The sequence below is a fragment of the Aphelocoma coerulescens genome, chromosome 21 (genome assembly GCF_041296385.1).
Source record: "Aphelocoma coerulescens isolate FSJ_1873_10779 chromosome 21, UR_Acoe_1.0, whole genome shotgun sequence".
Lineage (NCBI taxonomy): Eukaryota > Metazoa > Chordata > Aves > Passeriformes > Corvidae > Aphelocoma > Aphelocoma coerulescens.
In genome coordinates, this window is record NC_091034.1 from 5615982 (window position 1) to 5637765 (window position 21784).

A 21784-nucleotide genomic window follows, 5' to 3' on the forward strand; every position below is an offset into this window, starting at 1 on the left:
AGCCATCATGGGGACACACAGGACCAGAGCCCCCTCAGAGCCCCTCGTGGGGGACACACAGGACCAGAGACCCCTCAGGGCCCCTCGTGGGGGACACACAGGATCAGAGACCCCTCAGGGCCCCTCGTGGGGGACACACAGGATCAGAGACCCCTCAGAGCCCCTTGTGGGGGACACACAGGACCAGAGCCCCCTCAGGGCCCCTTGTGGGGGACACACAGGACCAGAGCCCCCTCAGGGCCCCTCGTGGGGGACACACAGGATCAGAGACCCCTCAGAGCCCCTTGTGGGGGACACACAGGACCAGAGCCCCCTCAGAGCCCCTCGTGGGGCACACAGAGGACCAGAGACCTCCAGAGCCATTGTGGGGACACAGAGGACCAGGGACCTCCAGGGCCCATCACAGGGGACACACAGGACCAGAAACCCCAGTGTCCCTCATGGAGGACACTCAGGACCAGAGCCCCCCAGAGCCATCTTGGGGACACACAGGACACCCCCATGGGCCATCATGGGGGACAGTGCCCACACCCCCAGCAGCGCAGGCCAGGGCAGCAGGCAGGGGTGACCCAAGCTCAGTGGAATGAACCCGTTTTTCAGCCAAAGCCTCCTGAATGCTGCTGCACAGTCACAACCAGAGCCATGCTCAGTCCAGTCCATTCCCCTCGCCCCTGCACAAGGATTCTTGGCTTCTCTCGGGCATGGGAGGAAAGCAGCCCAGCCCAGCTCTCCCCGTGTGCCCAGAACCTCTCGGACCCCGGAGCCGGAGGTTTCACGGAGCCATCTTGAGCCTCGTGCTGCCTTCCCCTATGGGCAACCATCTTCCTGCTCCCTCACCCGCTCCCTGGAAGCAGCAGGACCTCTCCCCTGCCCTGGCTGACTCGGATACACCCCAGGCACATCTGGCTGCCCCTTTCATCCCCGCTGGTGTCAGTGTCCCGTCCCAGCCGCGACATCTCATAGTGAAAACCCGAAACTTCCTGCTTTTTGGGCTTGAGCTGCCGAGCCGAGGGCAGTTCTGCTCTCTGATTGAGGGATGCTCGGGGTGGCCCGGGCCCCTCTGACTCAGCTGGAGACCGTGTGGCTGCAGGGGAGGGAGTTAAAATGAAAGCAGGGAAGCTTTCCCCGTCAGCAGATCCCGTGAGCTGATTTCTACAAAACACAGCATCCGCAGCCACCCTGCCTGGAGGAATTCCCACAGCACAGGAGGGCACAGGAGGGCATAGGAGGGCACAGGAGGGCACAGGAGGGCACAGGAGGGCTCGTTCCCCACAGGTCCCATGCCAGGGACAGCTAACAGGCAGAGCCTGGTGTCCTCCCGTCCCTCCTCATCCCACGTGTGACACACAGAGAAATGAAAGGACCTACAGGGCAGCTTTGAGAGGAGGAAAAGCCTAGAACAGATGCAGGTGACTGCTGGTGGCCTTACCCTTCTTCCATGCTGCTTTCCCTGGCCCAGAGCAGCTTCAGGAAGTAGCCAGGCCTTTTCCTCCAGAGGAGAAAGCACCTCTGCACCGCCCCGGCTGTGTGGTCATCACGGGTGACACCAGCTCTAACCACGTGGCTGCTCTCGTTTTCAAAAGGAAAGAAATCTGACTATTTTAAGGGCGTTTTGGAAGTTCCCTTTCACTCTTTCAAAGCACAGCCTGGGTGTGCAAAGCCAGGCCAGCCTCTTCTCGTGTTTGAGCTCTGAGCTAGGCGGCACAAAGGGAAGCTGGAGTCGGTGGTGATGTCAAGGCACATCCCTGCTGCTCTGATCCCTGCTCCTCCTGGGAAAGTGCCTCTGCAGCAAGAGTGACAGCCTGGCACCAGGCACCTGGGTTGGTAAAGAATTTACCGACCAATTTACTTACAAATAGGGTTCCCCAAAATTTGCCTGGTGCTGGTGAAATCCCCTCTGGAAGGAGGTGCCATTTAGAGCCCTGTTATGCAGGGAATGGTGGAGGGATTCACATTTGGGAAGCTGGGAAAGCTCTGTGGTGGTGAGGCCCTGCAGAAGGAAAAGACACCCGGTGGGAAGCAGTGGGAGCTTTGTGCGCACCAAAATTAAACTGGGAAGAGCCTTAGAGCCAAATTCTGCATTGCTCTGGAAGCATTCCTGATGGCTTGGGTGCAATTCCCGTACCCAAGGATGAGTAAATGGCACCTGGGGCTGAGTTCACGACCAGCCACAGCCCAGGTTCAGCTCCCTGCCCCACCCAGTCTGGAGCCTCTTCTGCCTCTGCCCTGTGTCAGCTCCCTGCTGTCACCAGCTCCCCACACCAAAGGGAAGACCTGGGCTATCATCCTTGACTTCTTCCAGCAAGAGTCCTCCAGCCAGACTCCACCAGGAGGATTAATTATCACCTCCAGAGACCCCAAACTACTTATTAAAGTGGAGATCTCCTCGCCCAGGGAAGGGTCCAGCAAGGAAATCTCCATCCCTTCTGCTTCGACGTGGAAGGGAGACAGCGGGGGCTGCTTGGCACGGCTGGCACAGCTCGGGAAGGACCTGCACTGGATTTATTGCAGGTTTCTAGAGGAAAAGAGACCAAAATGTGCAAACCAGGGGGTTGGTGCTGGGATCCAGGGTTGCCGGAGGGATTTGCCGGCGGGATTTGCCGGCGTTCACTGGGAGAGGCGCACTCGGAGCCAGCTCCGGCGTTCGCTGGATTGCTGCTTCCCTCTATTGCTGGCCAGGGCATTGCAGGGAAACTGCACACGGGAAAAGAGCCCGGCAGCGGGGACAGAAAGCCTGCGAGCAGCGATCCTCCACCTCTGCTCCCTCTGGGGCGGCCAGCCCCGGGATGCGGGACCCGGCGGGATCGCACCGGCTCCGGTGCCTCCTGCCAATGAAACTTCCCTGGGAACTGCCGCTGAAATAATTTCCAAAGATTAGTGTGGAAAAGCTCCACGTACTCAGTTTTCCACGCTGCCGTGGGAAACCCAGCCCCAGAGACAGAGGGAGAAGGAAAAGCACGGACCAAGGTCCTTACAGCCACCCCAATATGGGAGAAGAACTCCCTGGAGAAGCAGAGCAGATGAACCTCTGTCTATCCAACCGTGTTTCACTCACGGTTCCTGAGCCTGAATAAATTACTAGAAAGATTAAAACTCAGCTTTCTTCGTCACAATGAGGACGGTGAAGGGCACCGTGGGCTCTCAGCCTTGCTGGGAGCACTGCCTGCCCGCTGAGTTTCTGCACTCTCTGGAAGGAGCATCTCTGATCCCATCATCAACTTTAGGGCTCGGGTTTAGCACCCGGAAATGCCTGGTATTTGTTATCACTCGCAGATAACAAATTCACAGCTATCCCGCCACTCCAGCAGCCCAGAACGAAACACGACAGCGTTTTGTAGCCACCTTAAAGGGAGATAAATGCCCAAATCCGATGTAACAGGGCTATGACTAATTCCTAAGGGCTCTCTGAGAGAGCAGGGCTTCCCACGGAGCTGCTCCATGACTTGGGAGCTGGCCCTGGACGTTCTCTCCTCTGCACAGTGAGATCCATCAGGCTCATCCAGCCCACAGCAAACAACTTAATGTTTGCAAAAATGCTGCCAGTCCCAAGGTGCCAACGCTGCCCTGTGCTATCATTCCTTTGTCCCGGACTTGCAAATCCACACCTGCAAAATGAGGCTTGTGAAAGCAATGGAGAGCGAGTGAGTGAGCTTTCCTGCAGTTCACTTGGAATCTCAGGAGCCCTCCTTGGGGTCCAGCAGCTTATCAACACTTTGCTTTCCAAGGAGGAGGCAGGTTGGGCAGAAACCCTCTCTGGCTGCACTCACTGACAGCAGCTCATGATGGGGCAGGAGGCTGAGGCCGCTGCTCCCCCTTCCTCCTCGGCAGCCCAGCCTCAGCCCCACTCAGGGACCCTGGCCCCCGCATCCCACCGGCATCCAGCCCCTCCTCTGCTTCGCCCGTTCAAGGCTCCTCCGCAGGTGCTTTAACTCCAGAGCCAAGGCACTTGGGAGCAAACTTTCCAAGACACTTTAATGTGTCCCAAGCCCACGAAGCAAAGCGGCCGCAAATCATCTTGCAGCCGCGTTATCGAGCGCTCAGGAGAGGGTCGTGCCGAGAAACTCACGCATACCCATAGCAAGGGGTTTCCTTTGGTAGTTTTTTTCCTTCCTACCTGCGTTTTGAGTTCCCCCGGAGGTCTCCCGCAGACAGGAGTAGCCTGGGATTGAGGATCTACGTTATTTACTGCACTACACCGGAGTAGCGTCCCGGTCGCCAAGGCAATGACATTGGAGCCGCGGAAAGCTGTGTGAAAAGTGAGGCAAAAGCTCCTGCGCGCCTTCCTGGAATAGGAGGCAGTTGCAAGGGGGTGGGGAGTGCTCAGCCAAGCGTGCCAGGGAATTAAAGCTGGTCACCAGCGCCAAAGTGACGCCGGGGCAAGTTGGGTGTGGGGGCTGCAAGAGTGGCGGCCACCCGGCAGCGCTGCGCCCGAGGCGGCTGCTGGGCTTTAATGACAGTCACAGAATCAGGGAATGGTTTGGCTCGGAGGGGAGCTTAAAAATCATCTTGTTCCAGCCCCTGCCATGGGCAGGGACACCTTCCGCTGTCCCAGGGTGCTCCAAGCCCCGTCCAACCCGGCCTTGGGCACTTCCAGGGATGGGACACCTGGCAAGGGATGCTCAGTGTAGATGAAAGGAGGCTCTTCCCCTCATCGGACTGATGGACTGAGCGGGTTTTGTGTTTGCATTCAGCCGGGCGACCAGCTCATCTCTCCTGGAGCGACCGGGACCACCTGCCTGGGGGATGGGGAAGGGCTCCAGGATTCCGTGTGCTGCTTCCCCCAGGGAACAGCGCCTTGCCAAGGCACACGGAGAGGGGCAGTGGGTGACGGCTGAACATTTCTGATTAAAACCCATCACCCACAAGGCTAATTATCTGCATCCCGTGGGCTCACCCTGTCACACTGACACCCTCCTCACAAGCTCCCGTGTCGCTGGTCACTTGCCCTCGGCCACCCGGGGCAGGCAGCGAGCACTGCTCATCCTTGGGCAATCACCGCTTGTGTTCAGGTCCCCCTGTCCCCACTTGGGGACCGACAGACACTCCCTGCCCGCAGGCACCCCCACATCACACGTGGGGCAGATGGTGACGGCAGAACAGCTGTCACGTCTGTCCCTCTGTTGTGGGGACAGAAAACCGATGCATTCAACCCCCCCCAAAAAACATCGGTGGGGCTGGAATCAGCTTCTGGAACTCAAATAATCCGCAATGAAATCAAGACTCGGATATTTGCTCTGATCGCGAGGTTTATTTTTAAGTGATGGTGATTGTGGCCCCCAAACAGGGAGGGGGTCCCACCCGGACTGTGCTGTCACTGGGATGGGAGCCAGGCTGCTGCTGCCCAAAAATTCCGGGGGTACATCCCCCTAGCTGTTCAGTGGGGAAGGGATGCAGAGCAGCCTCAGCCCGCGGGATCGGAGAGTTTTGGGGATACTGACTATGTTTTGGGAACACAGACATCCCTGTAACCCTCCTCGTCCCCTCTTGGCTCTTCTGCTCCCTGGCGGCCGGCTGCGCCGGGAGGGGGCTGTTTCCCAAAGGAATATGTCCCCTGAGAGGGTTATCTGGGATCTGCCTCTTCCCTGGTGTGCCTGCATTTATTTATTTATTTATCGATCGGTTCCAGTCAGTTCACATCCTTTTTGCTGGGGTATCTCTATTGCAATTGTTAGTTCCTCGGTCCTGCCCGGGGAACTTGGCGGGACATCCCGCCTGTGCTGCCGTTGCTGTTGGTAATTAGCCGGCAGTGGTGATTAGCCGGAAACGGTGATTAATTAGCCAGAAGGGCTGATTAATTAGCCCGGGCAGTCCCGGGCGCGGGACACTGCCCGCGGAAAGGCGCCAAATAAGGGAGGGTTCTCTGAGGATGGGGAGAGGAGGGGGAACACGCCCCTCAGCTCATTAATCGCGTCATTACCCGGCTTATTAGCGGCTCATTTGCATACTAACGCGGCTCACGCGGCGCTTTCCCGCGCACTTCCCGCCGCCGGGCGCCCCCTGCCGGGCCGGCGCAGGGACCACAACTCCCGGCGTGCCCCGGGGCGGCCCCTCCCGCGCGGCCCCGCCCCTTCCGGCGGGCCCCGGCGGAGCGGAGCGGGGCGGGAGGAGCGCGGCGGGTTCGAATCCCGGCGGCGCCGCGCCCGCCATGAACTTCTCGGAGCTGTTCAAGCTCTCGGGGCTCCTGGGCCGCTTCTCCCCCGACGGAAAGTGCCTGGTGAGTGCCGGTCGTGGTCAGCGGGGCCGCGCGGCCCGGGACGGGGCGGTTGGCGGGGCCCCCGAGCGGCCGCGGCGCGGGGCCCGCCGGGCCGGGCCGGGCTGAGGGCGGACACGGAGCGGGCAGCGGTGGAGCCCCGGATCCTGCGGATCTGAGCTCGGAGGCTGCTGCCGAGAGGCTTTGGGTCAATAAGGGTCAATATCGGAGACCTGAGTTAGGTTAAATTAGCCTTAATCAGTTAGATGAATTAGTACTTTAAATTCAGTAGTACCCGAAGGGAGCCTATAGGAAAGATGGAGAGGGACTTTTTACAGCGGTTTGGAGAAGCAGTGCAAGGGGGAATAGCTTCAAACTGCCAGAGGGCAGGGTTAGATGGGATATTGGGAAGAAATCCTTCCCTGTGAGGGTGGGCAGGGGCTGGCACAGGGTGCCCAGAGAAGCTGTGGCTGCCCCTGGATCCCTGGCAGTGCCCAAGGCCAGGCTGGACATTGGGGCTTGGAGCAACCTGGGATGGTGGGAGGTGTCTCTGCCCATGGCAGGGAGTAGAACTAGATGAACTTTAGGTGCCTCCCAAACCAAACCATCCTGGGATTCTCTGAAATAAAGTAATAGTTATAAGACAGAAAGTAATTTTTTGAAAACTGGAGTTACTTAGCCAGCCGTGATGGAATCAGCAAGGATTCTATTTATTACTGTAAAACCCCCTTTCCCCCTGGGTTAGCTGTTCTCACAGTAGTTTGCAGTGGAGCTCAGTGCATATTGAATAGAATTAGAGAATCCCCAACTGGTTTGGGGTGCAAGGAACCTTAAAGCTCATCTAGTTCAAAGCCCCTGCCATGGGCAGGGACGCCTTCCACTATCCCAGGTTGCTCCAAGCCTCGTCCAGCCTGGCGCTGGACACTTCCAGGGACCCAGGGGCAGCCACGGCTTCCCTGGGCACCCTGTGCCAGTGGCTCACCACCCTGACAGGGAGGATTTTTTCTCTAAAACACAATATTGATCCTCTCTGAACTAAACCTGGGATCGCAGCGAGCCTGGCAGGGACAGTGCCGGTGCTCCATCCAGGATCCTGCCCCACCTCAGCCCTGTCCCTGTTCCCCCCAGGCCTCATGTGTGCAGCACCGTTTGGTGGTTCGGGATGCGAGCTCCCTGCAGCTCCTCCAGCTCTACACCTGCCTGGATCAGATCCAGTACATCGAGTGGTCCTCGGACTCCCTGTTCATCCTGTGTGCCTTGTACAAGCGAGGCATTGTCCAGGTGAGGATGGAAGCAGGACAGGGCGTGTTCCCTGCTGGGATTTGGGTGTGATGTGAGTGAGAGCTTTACAGCCAGCACTAGTGTGAGGCTTTGCTGAAGCACCTGATGTTATTGATAATGCAGTTCGAGCATAACGCAGCATGCCAGGATTTTGAAAGCCATGACAGACATCTTAGTTTGAAAAAGAATATTTAGGATAAAAATACCTAGCAAAACAGATCAGAATTGGAGATTATCTTATCAGTTTCTTACTGCAGTAGGGAGTAAATGCATGCAAGCTCGTTAAACAGACTAAACCTGTCTAAATGTTGGATATTCAGAAAAAAACAACCCCACATCATTTGCCATTTCCGTTATCACCCAGAGGTGTGGGACTCACTTTTGCAGCGGGATCCAGCGCCAGTCCTTCATGGCTGCGGGTGGCTGGGTGTTCCCGAGCTCCCTGGGGTGGGATGCAGGAGCCTGTTGTCAGCTGCAGGGAATCCTCCTGAACAGAGGGTTGGGTCAGCTGTTGCTTCCTGCTCTGTCTGGTTGCTCCCTGCCCCAGGTCTGGTCCTTGGAGCAGCCGGCCTGGCACTGTAGGATCGACGAGGGCTCTGCGGGATTGGTGGCTTCATGCTGGAGTCCGGACGGTCGTCACATCCTCAACACCACCGAGTTCCATGTGAGTGTGGAGGCAGGGTTGCTCCCCACGGTGTCAGATGTTGCTGTCTGCCCTTTGCCTCTTAAAATAACCCAACCCTTAAAGCTGCAGCTGCACGGATGCAGCTCTGTATTCCTGTGTGTAACTCAGGTTAACTCCAGGTTAGGTGTTTCTTATTCTGCTAGCACTTTGTCCTCTTGCTTCTGGTGATGAGGTAGAAAATGAACACTTAAATTTGAAGGTAAAATTATGTTTGAGAACATGTCTTGGTGTTTTTGATTTTGATATTTTGATGGCATTCAACAAAGCAGTTTTAGAAATCCAATATATTGCCTTCACAGTGAGAAAAGCTCAGGATTTCTAGTTAAAAAAACCCAAACCATAAACATTGCAGAGTGATTTTAAATTAAAACATACAGGCTTAGGTTTATTGACCTATGAGATGAAATTTAGATCCAGATCCTGGAAATATTTTCCCAGTTGTTTGATTTGACACATAGGAGCCAGACTGCTGATGGAACCACTTGTAAAATTAAAATTAAAACACCTCTAAGTACTTATTAAGACCCACATTGGGGAACACACACTGATGTAGAATCCAAATTGGTTTGTGGATGGTGGGTTTGTTGGCAGGCCTGTGATTTCTGACTCTTCCACCCTTGGATTAGAGCTGATGATTCCTGTTATTCAGTACAATAATGAAGGGTCGGAAAACAGCCAAGAACTGCATGTGAGACACTTTGTGTTTACTCTTTCCAAACCTGTGGGTGGGTTTTGGGTGGCAGGATCTTGTGCCATGGGCTAGCACAGAATTCTCATGCTGCAATGCAAGATTCCCCCTTTTTTTGGGCAAATCCCAGTGTCAGTGGGATACGGATGGGGACTCTGCTGTGTGTGTGTTAGCAGATCCCCCCCCCCCTCACCCTTTTAGGTAGGAGCGATGAGTTTAGGCCTTGGTTTTCTCAGGTGTGAATTGCCCTGGTAGTGGCAATAAAAACTAAAAACAAGCCCAGAATTCCAGCCTGGAGGCAGCACAGCCATCCCTGCTGGTCGGGCAGCAGCGGAGGAGTCAGAACTGCAGGCTGGGGCTGTGTGAGGCTCCCAGAAAGGATCTTGTGGCACGTGCGTGTGGGGGTGGACCAGCGAGGATTTATTGCCTCCCAACAGAACTCGGTTTGACCTTAGAGGATTTCATTAAGCCTTTGCCAAGTTGGCATCTGTGTTGGGATAAGTTTCCTTTCCAGCTGTAAACAGGTTGCTAAATTAGCTGTTGTCAGACAGCTGCCGGGGCCGGGCCGCGGTTTGGAGCTGTGTTTACTCCCTCCCTGCTAAATCCACAGGCTGGGGGGATGGATGTGGGCAGTGCACAGGACAAGCTTTGGGGATAATTAATATCAGTGTGTTATCAAATCCAGAAATTGCTTGGAGGGTTTGGGGGTTCCCTATCAGGCAGCTCAGCTGGGCTTTGGTGGCTTGATGCTTTCAAACAGCACCAAGTAAGCAGTCGTTCTCGTAATTCTTCAGGTCCATGTGTGAACTCCACTGAAAGCTCACAAGGAACTTCCTTATTCCCTGAGTTTTTTAAAGGTTATGGTTGTGCTAATTTCCTTCTAGCAATCTGTACTTACCAGTGCCTCAGAAAAATCATTACAGAATCCCAGAACAGTTGGGGTTGGGAGGGCCCTCTGGAGATCATTCAGTCCAAACCCCCTGCCAAGGCAGGGTCAGCTGGAGCAGGTGACACAGGGACACATCCAGGTGGGTTTGGAATGTCTCCAAAGAGGGAGACTCCCTGCCCTCCCTGGGCAGCTGTTCCAGTGCTCTGCCACCCTCCATGGAAAGAAGTTCTTCATGTTGTAGTGGAACTTGTTGTGTTTTAGTTTATGGCCATTAAAAGGAGTCTGGCACCATCCTCTGACACTTGGAATTCATCAGCTAATTTGTAGGGTTTCTTTGTGGTCAGTGTTCCTTCTCTGCTGAAATCCACTCTGGAAGGCAGTTCCACGTTATCAGTGTGTCCTGTGGAAGGTGTTGAACCCAATGTGACTCCTTCCAGTGCCATCATTCCACCAGAATTTACAGGCACAGGTAGAGCTTAACCAAGAGCTGCAGGTGAAAGATGTGAAGGAAAGCAAATGGATCCTCTTCACATTCCTGAAAGTGCTCAAAGCCAAGTTGGACAGGGCTTTGAGCAGCCTGGTCTAGTGGAGTGTCCCTGCCCATGGCAGGGGGTGGGATAAGATGAGCTTTAAGGTCCCTTCCAACCCAAGCCATTTTGGGATTCTGTGATTCTCTGCTTCCTCATGATCCTCGTGTTTTGGGATAAATAGTGTGAAGATGTTCTGGAGTGTTTCTCTGAAGAGCTGTGCTTACAAACGACATACTTTGTCTCATTCCATGTCAGGTCCTTAAGCATTAAGGAGCTTCTTTGGAACTCCACAGCAGGGAGAAGTGTGTGTTTCTGTGTGTGTATCCCAGCTAATCCTTAGTAACTGTGCGTGGCTGCATTGGCTGAAAATTGCTTCCTGGCGAGGAATGCGCTCCGAATAATCTTCTGAAATCCAGTGCTGACAGACACTGCTATGTAAGGGGACCGAGTGACCCAGTCAAGTCTGGGACAAGAGTTGACAGTCATTTGAGCTTAGGTTGTTTAAAAGTGTGTTTTTGTCTGCTGAAAATCACCAATCCTACACCTGCCTGGAGCTGTCAACATCGAGCCGTGGTCCTGGGCCCGGCGCTGGAGACTGTTTATCACGTTACCATCTAAATACTTTTTATTTCTCAGCTGTTTTCAGGCTATTTTAAAAATGCTTCTGCTTTTGGTTTGTTTTTCCACTGCAAAACAACAGCTGAAAACTTCTCAGACACCATTATCATGAGGATTTGAGTTTGACAACTCCACTCAATGGAGTCATCTACACTGAAGAGAAAGTATCCCCCAAAAGCAGCAGTGGAGAATGGCTTGCTGCAACTTAACTGACCACAGGCTGTTCTCCTGCTATAAAAGCAATTGTCCCTTCTCCATGAATTCCCTGAGAAAGGCAAGGAGCAGCAATGGAAATTTCCTGTCATTTTTGAAGCGTTTGGTTTCTTTTTTCACCCTCTGTGTTTGGTGTTTCTGTTGCTCCCGATCGTGTCTGCAAGCTGTGACATAATCCTTCTAATCTTCTTCATCTCATTTATGTTGGCAACGTAAATGAGACTGTGGAATGTTCCAGGTGGGAATATGAGGATTTTCCCTTTCTGTTACAATTCAGTTGTAAACACAATATTAAGGGAAGGGGGTGTGAAATCCACACATTAAGCACGTAGTTTCTCAGTTTGTAGGAATGTCTGAGTGGGCACAAATGGAGCAACAGAAAAGGATTCTACTTTCAGGAATCAAAATGATTTGGTTTTGCCTGTTCTTAGCACTAGGCTGAACCATCAGGTTGTGTGAGTTGGGTGAGAAGTTACAGTGGAGTTATGGAATGTATCTGTGTGCTTCCCTCTGAGCCTCCAGCCCTTGCTGGAGAGAGTGGAGTTGAACAGACAAAAAATGCCAGGATGAGAGAGGACACAGCCTCAAGCTGTGCCAGGGGAGGGTCAGGTTGGACACCAGGAGGAATTTCTTCAGGGAAAAGGTGGTCAGGCATTGGAAGGCGCTGCCCAGGGAGGTGGTGGAGTCCCCATCCCTGGAGGTGGCACTCAGTGCTGAGTGACAAGGTGGGGATCAGGCACAGCTTGGATTGGACTCAGTGATCCTGCTGGTCTTTTCCAACCTCAGTGGTTCTGTGAATAGAGGATTTGAAACAAGATGATCTTTAAGGGCCTTTCCAACCCAAACCACGCAGTGATTCTGTGATCTTATTAGATGTTAAAGGTGTGTTGTGGCTGATAGATGGAGTGAAGATGTGGGCTTTGCTTATCAGACACTTAGAGGCATCTGGTTTAGTTGTAGTCTGGGTTTTTGCAGGTGTATTTTTGTGTGTGTGACTGTGCCATGAAACGTGTGCTGGCTGTGCTCTCTGGGCTCTCCCCAGTGCTGCAGAGGCACTGGGGCAGTTTGGTGTCCATGTTTTTGGGCATGCAGGGCAGGGCAGTGCCCCTCCAGCAATATCAGGGTGTGATGGCACCCAAATATCCAGTGCCAGCAGCATGTGCTCAGTAGTGAAGAACAGGGAAACCATTATTGTCCTCTCTGAGGAGTTACAAAGCTTGACCCTTTTGGAGAAGCTTCTGTCTTTACAGCAAATGGAGGTTTAGATTGGATATTAGGAAAAATTTCTTCATGGAAAGGGTTGTCAAGCATTGGGACAGGCCCCTCAGGGGAGGGATGGAGTCAACATCCCTTGAGGGATTTAAAAGACATTTAGATGTGGTGCTTGGGGACATGGTCTAATGGTGGCCTTGGCAGTGCTGGGGAAGTAGTTGGACTCAGTGGTCTTTGAGGGCTTTCCCATCCTACATGACTCTGTGGCTCCCTGATGGAGCAGAGATGGATGCAGAAATATTTCAAAACAAAGGTGGCCTTGCCTTTTCTTTGGCTGAGCCTCGGGCAGGGCAGAGGTGACAGTGGGAACTCAGTGGTGTTTCTCATCTACAGAGATTTCCCTCTTCCTGTGCACCTGAGCTCAACATGAGCAGCAAGGTTTTGCCTCCTGAGGCTTGAAGCAGCCAGTGTGGTCCAGGATGGAAGTGTGTGTGATGCCCAGCAGGCCAGGGGAGCTGTTCATGAGGCCGAGCAGCAGCACTTAAGATGCCTTTGTCAGGAAAAATGATGATCCAGCCCTCAGCATTCGAAGCCTGCAGCTGCTAAGCTTGTATTAAGTGGCTGGAGAATGTGTGCTGTGTGTTTTGCTTAAGGGAGGCAGGGCAGCCAGTGCATTTAGGGCTGCAATTAATAGTTCCCAGCAGCATTTCAGTGCTGCAGTTGCTGCAGAAGAATGTGTGGAGGCATCGTGTTGGTATTTTTAAAGTAAATCTTGCCTGAGGAGCAGACTGACAACGCTGGGTTTGGGTGGCCGGAAGTGAGCAGGCCCAGGGATAAAAGTTGATTTATGTTGTTCATCTTGTGGATTCCTCCAGGGGCTGCTCAACTTAGAGGAAGAGGTTCTGCCCCTCTGCCCCACTCAGGTGAGACCCCACCTGCAGAGCTGCCTCCAGCTCTGGGGTCCCAGCATAGGAAGGACATGGAGCTGCTGGAGAGAGTCCAGAGGAGGCACCAAGATCAGAGGGATGGAGCAGCTCTGCTGGGAGGAAAGGCTGAGAGAGTTGGGATTGTTCAGCCTGGAGAAGAGAAGGTTCTGGGGTGACCTAATTGTGGCCTTCCAGTGCCTGAAGGGAACTTACAGGGAAGATGGAGAGGGGCCCCTATTTCCAAGGGCCTGGAGTGACAGGACAAAGGGGAATGGCTTCACACTGACAGAGGTTAGAGTTAGGTGAGATACTGGCAAGAAATACTTCCCAGTGAGGTTGGACAGGGCTTGGAGCAACCTGGTCTACTGGAAGGTGTCCGTGTCCGTGGCAGGGGGTGGGGCAAGATGAGCTTTAAGGTCCCTTCCAGCCCAATTCATTCTATGATTCCATGGAAAAAGATTTCTGTGTTGCTTCCTCAAATCTCAGAAGTTTGTCTGATGTGTAAGGCAGAAGGGACTGTTCTGGGACTCCACAGATCTCTGATGGGGAGGCAGCATTTATTGGGATTCCGAGGCTTGGTTTGAACCCTGTAAATCCCTGGAATTGTGCTTCCCACCAAAACTGATCATGTCAGCAAGAGAAAAACATTCAGGTTCTGTTGCAACACAGCCTGCAGTGTTACCAGTAAAGCAGATCCATAGGGTGCTCCCTCAGGATCCTTTGTCACCACTGAACAGTGCCAGGTACTTCAGGGAAGGAAAAGGTGTGTTGAGTACAAACCTGCAAAAAGGTGTAGCAGAACCTTCCTCCCAAGAGTGCTGGGATACTGCTGGGCTGTGTGGGATTTGGGAGGAGGAGGAAACAGAGACGGTGCTGGTGTTTTACATAATGGATCAGAATTAATTTTGGCGTTCAGTGGTTCAGGGAAAGGCAGCTTTGTGATGGAGGTGCTTCGCTGCAAAAAGTTCTACCTGTAGCTCTTCCTTGGTGCAGTAAAATGCAGGAGAACACAAGTTAAAAACCTGTCCCTGGAAACATTCCTTGCTCCAGCTCCAAATGCAAAGGTTCACGTGCCATGCTGGTGAATGCCCATGTGTCTGGGGCTGCCGTTGCTAAGGGAGAGGGAGTATTTGTTTTTAATTGGGTAATGTGCAGATGGCGAGGCAGGGCCTGGAGTGCAGCTGTGACCTTGGGGAGCTGTGGCGAGGCTGGGTCTGCAGCTGCCTGCCCTCTCTGTAGCTCTTGGTGCTTGTGGGAGCACAGTTCTCCAGAAATCCCCCAAACACCAGTGTAAAGCAGTGCTTTGCACAGCAGGTTTTGGGTGTCTTCGAATTTTTCAGTAATTCTGTAACGGTGCCTCCTTGTGTGTGGCTGAGGAGGGAAGAGCAAAACACAAATCAGCCATCAAAGCTGAGGGTGACTAAATGTTGAAAAATACAGCTCAATTTTCACACTTGGTAGCCTTTTCCCAAGGGATACAAAGTTCTAAAGTGGCTGTAACTTGTCATCCGTTCGTAAGGGCAGGGAACTCCCCATCTCTCCTCCAGATTCTGTGGTGAAATGCGTTTTTCCAACTGCAGAGTGACTCTGGGCAATAGATTGGGAAGACACATTTGTGCTAATATCAGGAAATTCAGTATTAGTGAAGAGCTTTTCTCCGTATCAGTGGTTTGAATTTTGTATCCCCACCTAGAGTACTCATTTAAGCTTGGGGTAAATTCCCTGCTAACTGCCAGAAACTGGGAGACAATTCCTCATAGTTGCTTCCCACGTCATTGTGTTATCCAAAATAGCTGCAGAATTAATTAATCCCAAAGGTTAATTGATCCACTTAGTGTTACTGAATTAGGTTGATGTTTTCCTATTAATTCTTTTATTTTTAATCTACAAAAATAACTAAAACTGTTCCCCGTCTCTCGGCCAGCTGCGAATCACAGTGTGGTCCTTGTGCACCAAGTCTGTGTCTTACATCAAGTACCCCAAAGCGTGCCAGCAAGGTAAGTGTCACACATCCACCTGGGAATGGTCCTTTAATGGGGTAGAAAGGGAAAGCGAATTTAATGTAGTGACAAACCCCATGTTTGGGAACAGGGGCTGGTCCCATCCCTTCTGAGCAGCACCTGCAGCCAGGTTGCGGTCTCTGAATGAAGGATTCCAGCTGATCCACGTGCCTGCTCTTCACACGTGCATCTGTGTCGTGTTTGCTTTTGAGGGATCCTTTAAGACATTAAATTATGCTGGATGTGCTCGTGATGAAAAACATTAATCCAAAGTGACTTTTATCATCTTCTGCACGTGGGAAGGTTGGAAAGGGAAGCTTGTGTCAGGGCTGTCAGACCACATGGCTGTGGTGAGCAGGTTGCTGCCCAAGGCTTGTATCCCACAGATGACAAAGACAATTATGTGTTCCATGCAAAATCCAAGTGGATGGGGAGCAATGCCTGGGAGTTGGTGGAGACCTGATGGTTGCATAACTGATCCATTTAGCCAGGCTAAATGAAGTGGTTATTTGAAATCTGTTGGCTTTCTATAACAACTGTCAGTGGTTAGATGTGTTTTGAAGCACGCTGGAGCTCTGCATCCTGAGAAATTGTACATTCCAAGCTTAAAAATTGCTGACACCATGAATCAGTAACACTGTGCTTTGCCTTGATTAATGTGACCTTCTATGAAAAAACTGTCTCCTCTTTTATTTTTGCTTTGAAATGGGAGTAACTGTTCCTCGCTGAAGACTCATCAGCTCTTCTGCCTTGTTGTCTGATTTCTGTTTAAGCCAGTTTTAATTAATCTGTCCCGTGGCAGGGGTGGTTTTCACCAAGGACGGGCGCTACATGGCCGTGGCGGAGCGACGCGACTGCAAGGATTTCATCAGCATCTTCGTGTGCAACAACTGGCAGCTCCTCAGGGTAAGCTCTGCCTCTCCTCCCACTCTGCTGGGGGGTTACATGCACATATTGCACACTACTCCATTAGTACCAGTGAGAGAAGCAAGTGCTTGGTACTCGGGGTATGTGATATAAACTGTTCACACATGGGATCAGGCCATGGAGGGTGGCATTGGCCACGGGCTGGATCTGAGCAGTTAAACCTCCCTAAGAACTTCTCTGTATGTTGTGTCACCTCTAATTTGGAAATTCTGAGCCTCACCAGAAGCTGAGAGAAAGTCTGGGAAATACCACTACATGTTTGCTGTGTTCCTGAGCTCTTTCCTAATGAACCTTGTAGTGGAAGCTGTGACTGCCCCTGGATCCCTGGAGGTGTCTAAGGCCAGGATGGACAGGGCTTAGAGCAACCTGATCTAGGGGAAGGTGTCCCTTGCCCATGGGACAAGATGATCTTTAAGGTCCCTTCCAACCCAAATCATTCTGGGATTCTGTGATCCTCTACTAGGCTTTGAGACAAGGAATTAGGCTTCCTGGGTTTTTGACTGATTCAGTGTAACTAATTTAATTTTCTTATGAAATGCTGTTCATTTGAAGGTATAGAAACTTTTGGCTTTTCTGTAAAGGGGATCAAAGATCCACTGAATGCAGCATGTATCACAGGAGGAAATATTTCTGTGCTACTCTGGCACACAAAAAGCTCTTTTGTGTTTGTGGTAGCCCTCGAAAGGTTAAAACTGAGCATTCTGTTAGCTTAGGATTCCTTGGTGTATTTCAGATGGTTTTGTGGTTTCTCTTTTGTGAGCAGCATTTTGACACTGAAACCCAGGATCTGTCTGGGATTGAGTGGGCTCCCAATGGCTGTGTGCTGGCAGCGTGGGACACGTGCCTGGAGGTAGGAGGAAAAGCAGATTATTTTCATGAAGAGTTCAAGCTGGTCTTTGGCCATCGTGTATAAAGCAGTGACTAAAATAATTAGTGTTTTAAAAGTTTCTTTTGGACATAAAAGGTTGTGGGTCCAGCTTTTGTTAAATATAACACTTGTATTGGGGATGGGTGTCCTTGCAAGTGGATGTCACTGTTCTGTAAATCTTCAATGACAGCAAATTATTTCTAATTTATCTTGCAAAAAAAAAGTGAACATTGCAGAAGCTGCTTTTGAAATAATGAAAGAATAATGGAAGAACATTGGAAGAATGTAAGAGTCTTTTACAGCTTTACTGGCATTGCATTGCACAGTGATTTTACAGTTAATGAAAGTACTCATCCAAAAAGAGAGCAACGAAGCCTCTTAACTCATAGATAACCATTGGCACCTTTGAATTTAACTTGCTGCATGTTGAACACGCAGAGTTTGGCAGGGATGATTTGCCTGCCTGTGGTTTTTAACACCTTTGCTGGCTTTTAGAGTGGCTCTGTCTGTGTTTCAGTACAAGGTCCTGCTGTACTCCCTCGATGGGCGGCTGCTCTCCTCCTTCCGCGCCTATGAGTGGCCCCTGGGTGTCAAATCAATCGCCTGGAGTCCCAGCAGCCAGTTCCTGGCCATTGGCAGCTTTGATGAAAAGGTGAGAAATGTTTCCTGCCTCTTTTATCTAAACCATTTTGAGAACTTTGTCCTAACAGTCTCGCCTTGCCACGCTTCCTGAGCCAGGTGCGTATCCTGAACCACGTGACGTGGAAGAAGATCACGGAGCTCGACCATCCAGCAACCATTGCCAGCAAAAAGACTGTAAGTGTGGATCCCAAATCCATGGAGTCCTTAGCAGAGCTCAGGTGCTGCTGTTTGCATCTGAAACATCCTGATGAATCCATTTGATTCTGGAGACTTTGCTTTTTCCCCACTAGGTCTTGGGAAATTGCATGGCAACCTCGGAATGTAAGAAAAATGGGGGAATCCTTTCAAATTTGATGGAGTATGTCTATGATCATCTCTCTTGAGCAGTAATAGATTCTCAGATGCTCCTGTCACGTGCCAGTGTATTTTGGTGTAGGTGGTGGCTGCATTACAGGTTTGGGTGTGCAGCCAGCAGCAAACTGGAAAACTGAACAGGAGAGATTTGTCTCAGCTTTGTACAATTCCTGACTTTAAACAGTGCTGGAACTGGATTGTGTTCAGATTTTCCATCCTGTGTGGACAGGCTCATCCAGCTCACCTAAAGGGCATTTCCTGGAACATCTGTCAGCATTGATTTTAATCCTTTGTACCTGTACCTGCAAGGCCTGACGAATTCTGGGCTGTTGGCAGCAGGTGCAGAGCTGCTGTTCCCAAAACCCTGAGCTGATCTCATCCCTGGAGGTAACAAGAACAGTATAGAGGGACTGCATAGACCTCCTGGAAGAGTTTGTATGTGGATTGTAAGCCTGCAATATTCACATGACTCTGCCTCTTAACCAGAAGCAAGGCACGAGCCATTAAAGCACCTCAGCAAAGCTTCTCACGGCTGAATAATGCCTTAACTTCCAGTTAGGTGTAAAATATGTCATGGAAAACAAATGGAAATAGCTCTGTTAATCTCCACTACACAGACAGGAATTGCAGTTGCTGCGTTTTGTCCTGGTGCTTGTGTTTGGGAATATGTTGCAGGCACACTAAAATATTTTTGCTATTTTCCTTCTGCAGTGCTGCACTTTATCTGTGATAGAATCAGATTAAAGATTTTTGGTTGCAAAAATGAGATTCATGTTCCCACTGTAATGGGGATGATTTGTTTTGCTGTCAGAAATACTGAACGAGGTGCACTCCCTCAGACTTTACTGTTTGTAGACTTCAAGGTTTGTGCATTTGTCACAGGAGTGTTTTTCCTGATCAAGGTTCCATGTGGCCCACGATTCACTGGGAATACTGGATTCCATATCTGCCTGCTGAAGCCCTTTCCTCTGTTGATGAGCAGGGGATGCTGAGATGTAATAAATGTGCAAATGAGTCAGTGGGATGTGGGTATTTGGTAACAGCCCATGTTCAAACTCTCCGAGGCCCTTCTGTAGAGCTCTCACTTGTTTCTTTGTAGATTGTGTATAAAGAAGTGGAGAAATCCCCAACTGTTGACACAGAGAGACTTTCTTTCCCTCCAACAAGAGAATTGGCTAGTTCTCTCTTCAGCACAAAGAGTAAATGTAAGCCAAAGTTTACTCAAACCAGACACTTGAGTTTGCCTTGGGAAGTCTTTAAATAAACATTGTAGGTGACCTCTGCCCCTTGGATGGTGGAACAGATCCTCTGGATGTTCTCAAGGGCAGTAAAAATCAGAAGCAGTGTTTGTGGCACTGTAAATCACCTCTGGTTAACACTGTTTGAAATATTAGTTAAAAGGTAGTAGAAAAATTCATCTCCCCTCATTTTCCTGATTTAATCTCAGTCTTTCCTGAATTTCCAGCCTTTCCTTTTCTGTAGGAGGGCAGGAATAGTAGTAGGGTGCCTGTGTGAAGATGTGATAGCTAAAGCAATTGAAATTTTGATTGGAACATCTTGGAGAAGAGTAAAATTTGGTCCTATCACTTGAGAGATAAGAGGTTTTAACAGTTGGATGTAAATGCACTGTCCTTCCAGGCTCACTTAGTGAACTACTTTCATTTCCCGTTCCAGATGACATTTCCCAGGTGCCAGTTTCTTTACAGTACGTCAAACCAGTTGCTGACAGGGCAAATCCCAAAGTGGGAGTTGGGATGTTGGCCTTCAGTGCAGATAACTGCTTCCTGGCAACCAAAAACGGTAAGTTCCGACTGCCCTGCCTTAGAGGGGAAACCATGTGGCATGTGGGGGGTTTCCTTAGCAGAAATGATCCTTTGCTCTATAAAAAGAGTCATGGCCCTGTAAAATCAGCTCTGTTGAGAGAGATGTAACTACAGAGGAATCCCAGCCTGTCTTCTAGTGTGTGTTAACTGTTGTGAGCTGCCAGAACTGCTGATCAGGGCATGCATGAACTCAGCCTTGGCTCTGTATTTAATGAAAATAGGGGGGTTTTATGTTTCTTCAAGTTTTTGTGAGCTCACTGTAATGAAACAAATCTTCCCACTTAGAGCCTGGGCCTCTTGAAAGGCAGAACTCTGCACTGCCTATAGCAAGAGGAATTCTGAATAGTGAAAGTCATGGAATTAATGTTCCATTTTTCCCTTTGATGGTCCTGAGGGGCCGTTTGTGCCTGGATGCCAAAGCTCTGGGTCAGGTGCAAAACCCATCAGACAGACTAATTTGATAAAAGCCAGGGAAGCAGTGGGAGATGGACTAGGTCACTTTTACCTTTCTTTGCAATATTTCCAAGGCTGAATATTTCCTGAAGGCTCTGCTTGGCAAAACTCAAGTGGTGGTAACCCCGGGGTGTACCTAAAGGTTTGTGTTGTATGAATTTTGTTTGTTACTGTGCATTTAGAAAAACCAAGCGTGATCCTTTTATCCTTCAGCTATCACACGATTGCTGCTTCCTCTCCAGATAACATTCCCAACGCTGTGTGGATCTGGGACATCCGGAAGCTGAAGCTGTCGGTGGTGTTGGAGCAGCTGTGCACGATCCAGTGTTTCCAGTGGGATCCCTGCCAGCCCCGCCTGGCCGTGTGCACGGGCACCAGCAGAGTGTACCTGTGGTCCCCAGCTGGCTGCATGGTCGTGCAGGTGCCTGGGGAAGGTGAGGCCCTGCAGCAGCTGCCACAGCCTCTCAGCAACTGCTCAGTGACAGAATGTTATTCCATTTATCAATTGATCCGAGCGTTGTCATGGAAAACAGCTCAGGTGTGTTCTTGGAGCTGCTTAAAAATGGGTGTTTGCACCCTTGGAAAAGGAGGAGTTCCTAAGGAGACACAGCAAATGTCTCAAGGGCAGCACGGGGCCAGCAGGGATTTGTGTGGCTGATTCCAGCTGCCTTTTTCTCTGGCAGGAGGATGGGCTGCCAGCTCCTTGCTGACACACTCTGATTTCTTCCTGCAGGTGACTTCCAGATTGTGTCTCTCTCCTGGCATTCCAGTGGGGACTCCATGGTTCTCCTGAGTAAGGACAACTTCTGTGTGTGTTACTTGGAAAGAGAAGAGGTAAAATAAAAGAACTAAAATGCATTAAAAATGCTCCCAAGTCTGAGGAAGAAAGAGGAAAGGAGTCAAAAGCTGTTTCCCAGTTTGAAGTGTTTGTATTTATAAGTTATTTATTTGAAGGAGCTCCAAGCTCAGTGTGTGAAATACTGAGACTGCATTGGAATGAAGTGATGTAGCAAGTGAAAAGTAGAGAATGAGTCTCTGTTGCAAGAAAACCTGAGTATTGATGGAGTTGAACATCTCTTTTTCAACTCTGAACTCTTATCTTCTAAGACTGTAGCTCTGTGTGTGTATATAATGTATAGCTATTATTTAAATTTTCTAATCTCCAATAAATATTTTGATAGTTACAAACTATAAACCTGCACCTCTGCACTTGAAAGTCTGTTTCAGTGTGATCAGTGATGTGATGATGTAGGGATTTATCCTAGCACAAGGAAACTGTTGCACACAAATAATTTTGGGTGACAGTAACTGTGCCTGGGCCACCATGGATTTGGTACATGGAATCTTTACCAGAGGGATCACAACTGACACTTCAGGATGCTGAATTACAGGTAACTGAAATGGGAATTTTTGTCCCAACTCTGGTGCCAAATGGGAGTGGATGGTTTGGCAGGGAAGGACCAGTTGGATATCCTTCCTTGTTCT

At 50.6% G+C, this 21784-nt stretch overlaps 1 protein-coding gene across 1 annotated transcript; it reads left to right on the forward strand.

Moving 5' to 3' along the window:
• The first annotated feature begins 6030 nt into the window (after positions 1-6030).
• Positions 6031-21731, forward strand: WRAP73 (WD repeat containing, antisense to TP73). The gene is made up of 12 exons (XM_069035149.1): positions 6031-6214; positions 7319-7471; positions 8019-8135; positions 15157-15229; positions 16035-16138; positions 16923-17009; positions 17545-17679; positions 17766-17843; positions 19123-19228; positions 19698-19823; positions 20542-20733; positions 21033-21731. The coding sequence occupies exons 1-12, from the start codon at positions 6146-6148 to the stop codon at positions 21140-21142; spliced, it is 1350 nt and encodes a 449-aa protein (XP_068891250.1). The 5' UTR covers positions 6031-6145; the 3' UTR covers positions 21143-21731.
• The last annotated feature ends 53 nt before the right edge of the window (positions 21732-21784 follow it).

Coding starts and splice junctions, on each gene's coding strand:
- WRAP73 (XM_069035149.1), top strand. CDS start 6,146: ATGAACTTCTCGGAGCTGTTCAAGCTCTCGGGGCTCCTGGGCCGCTTC. Junction 7,472..8,018: donor ACAAGCGAGGCATTGTCCAG/GTGAGGATGGAA, acceptor TCCCTGCCCCAG/GTCTGGTCCTTGGAGCAGCC. Junction 15,230..16,034: donor CCCCAAAGCGTGCCAGCAAG/GTAAGTGTCACA, acceptor GTCCCGTGGCAG/GGGTGGTTTTCACCAAGGAC.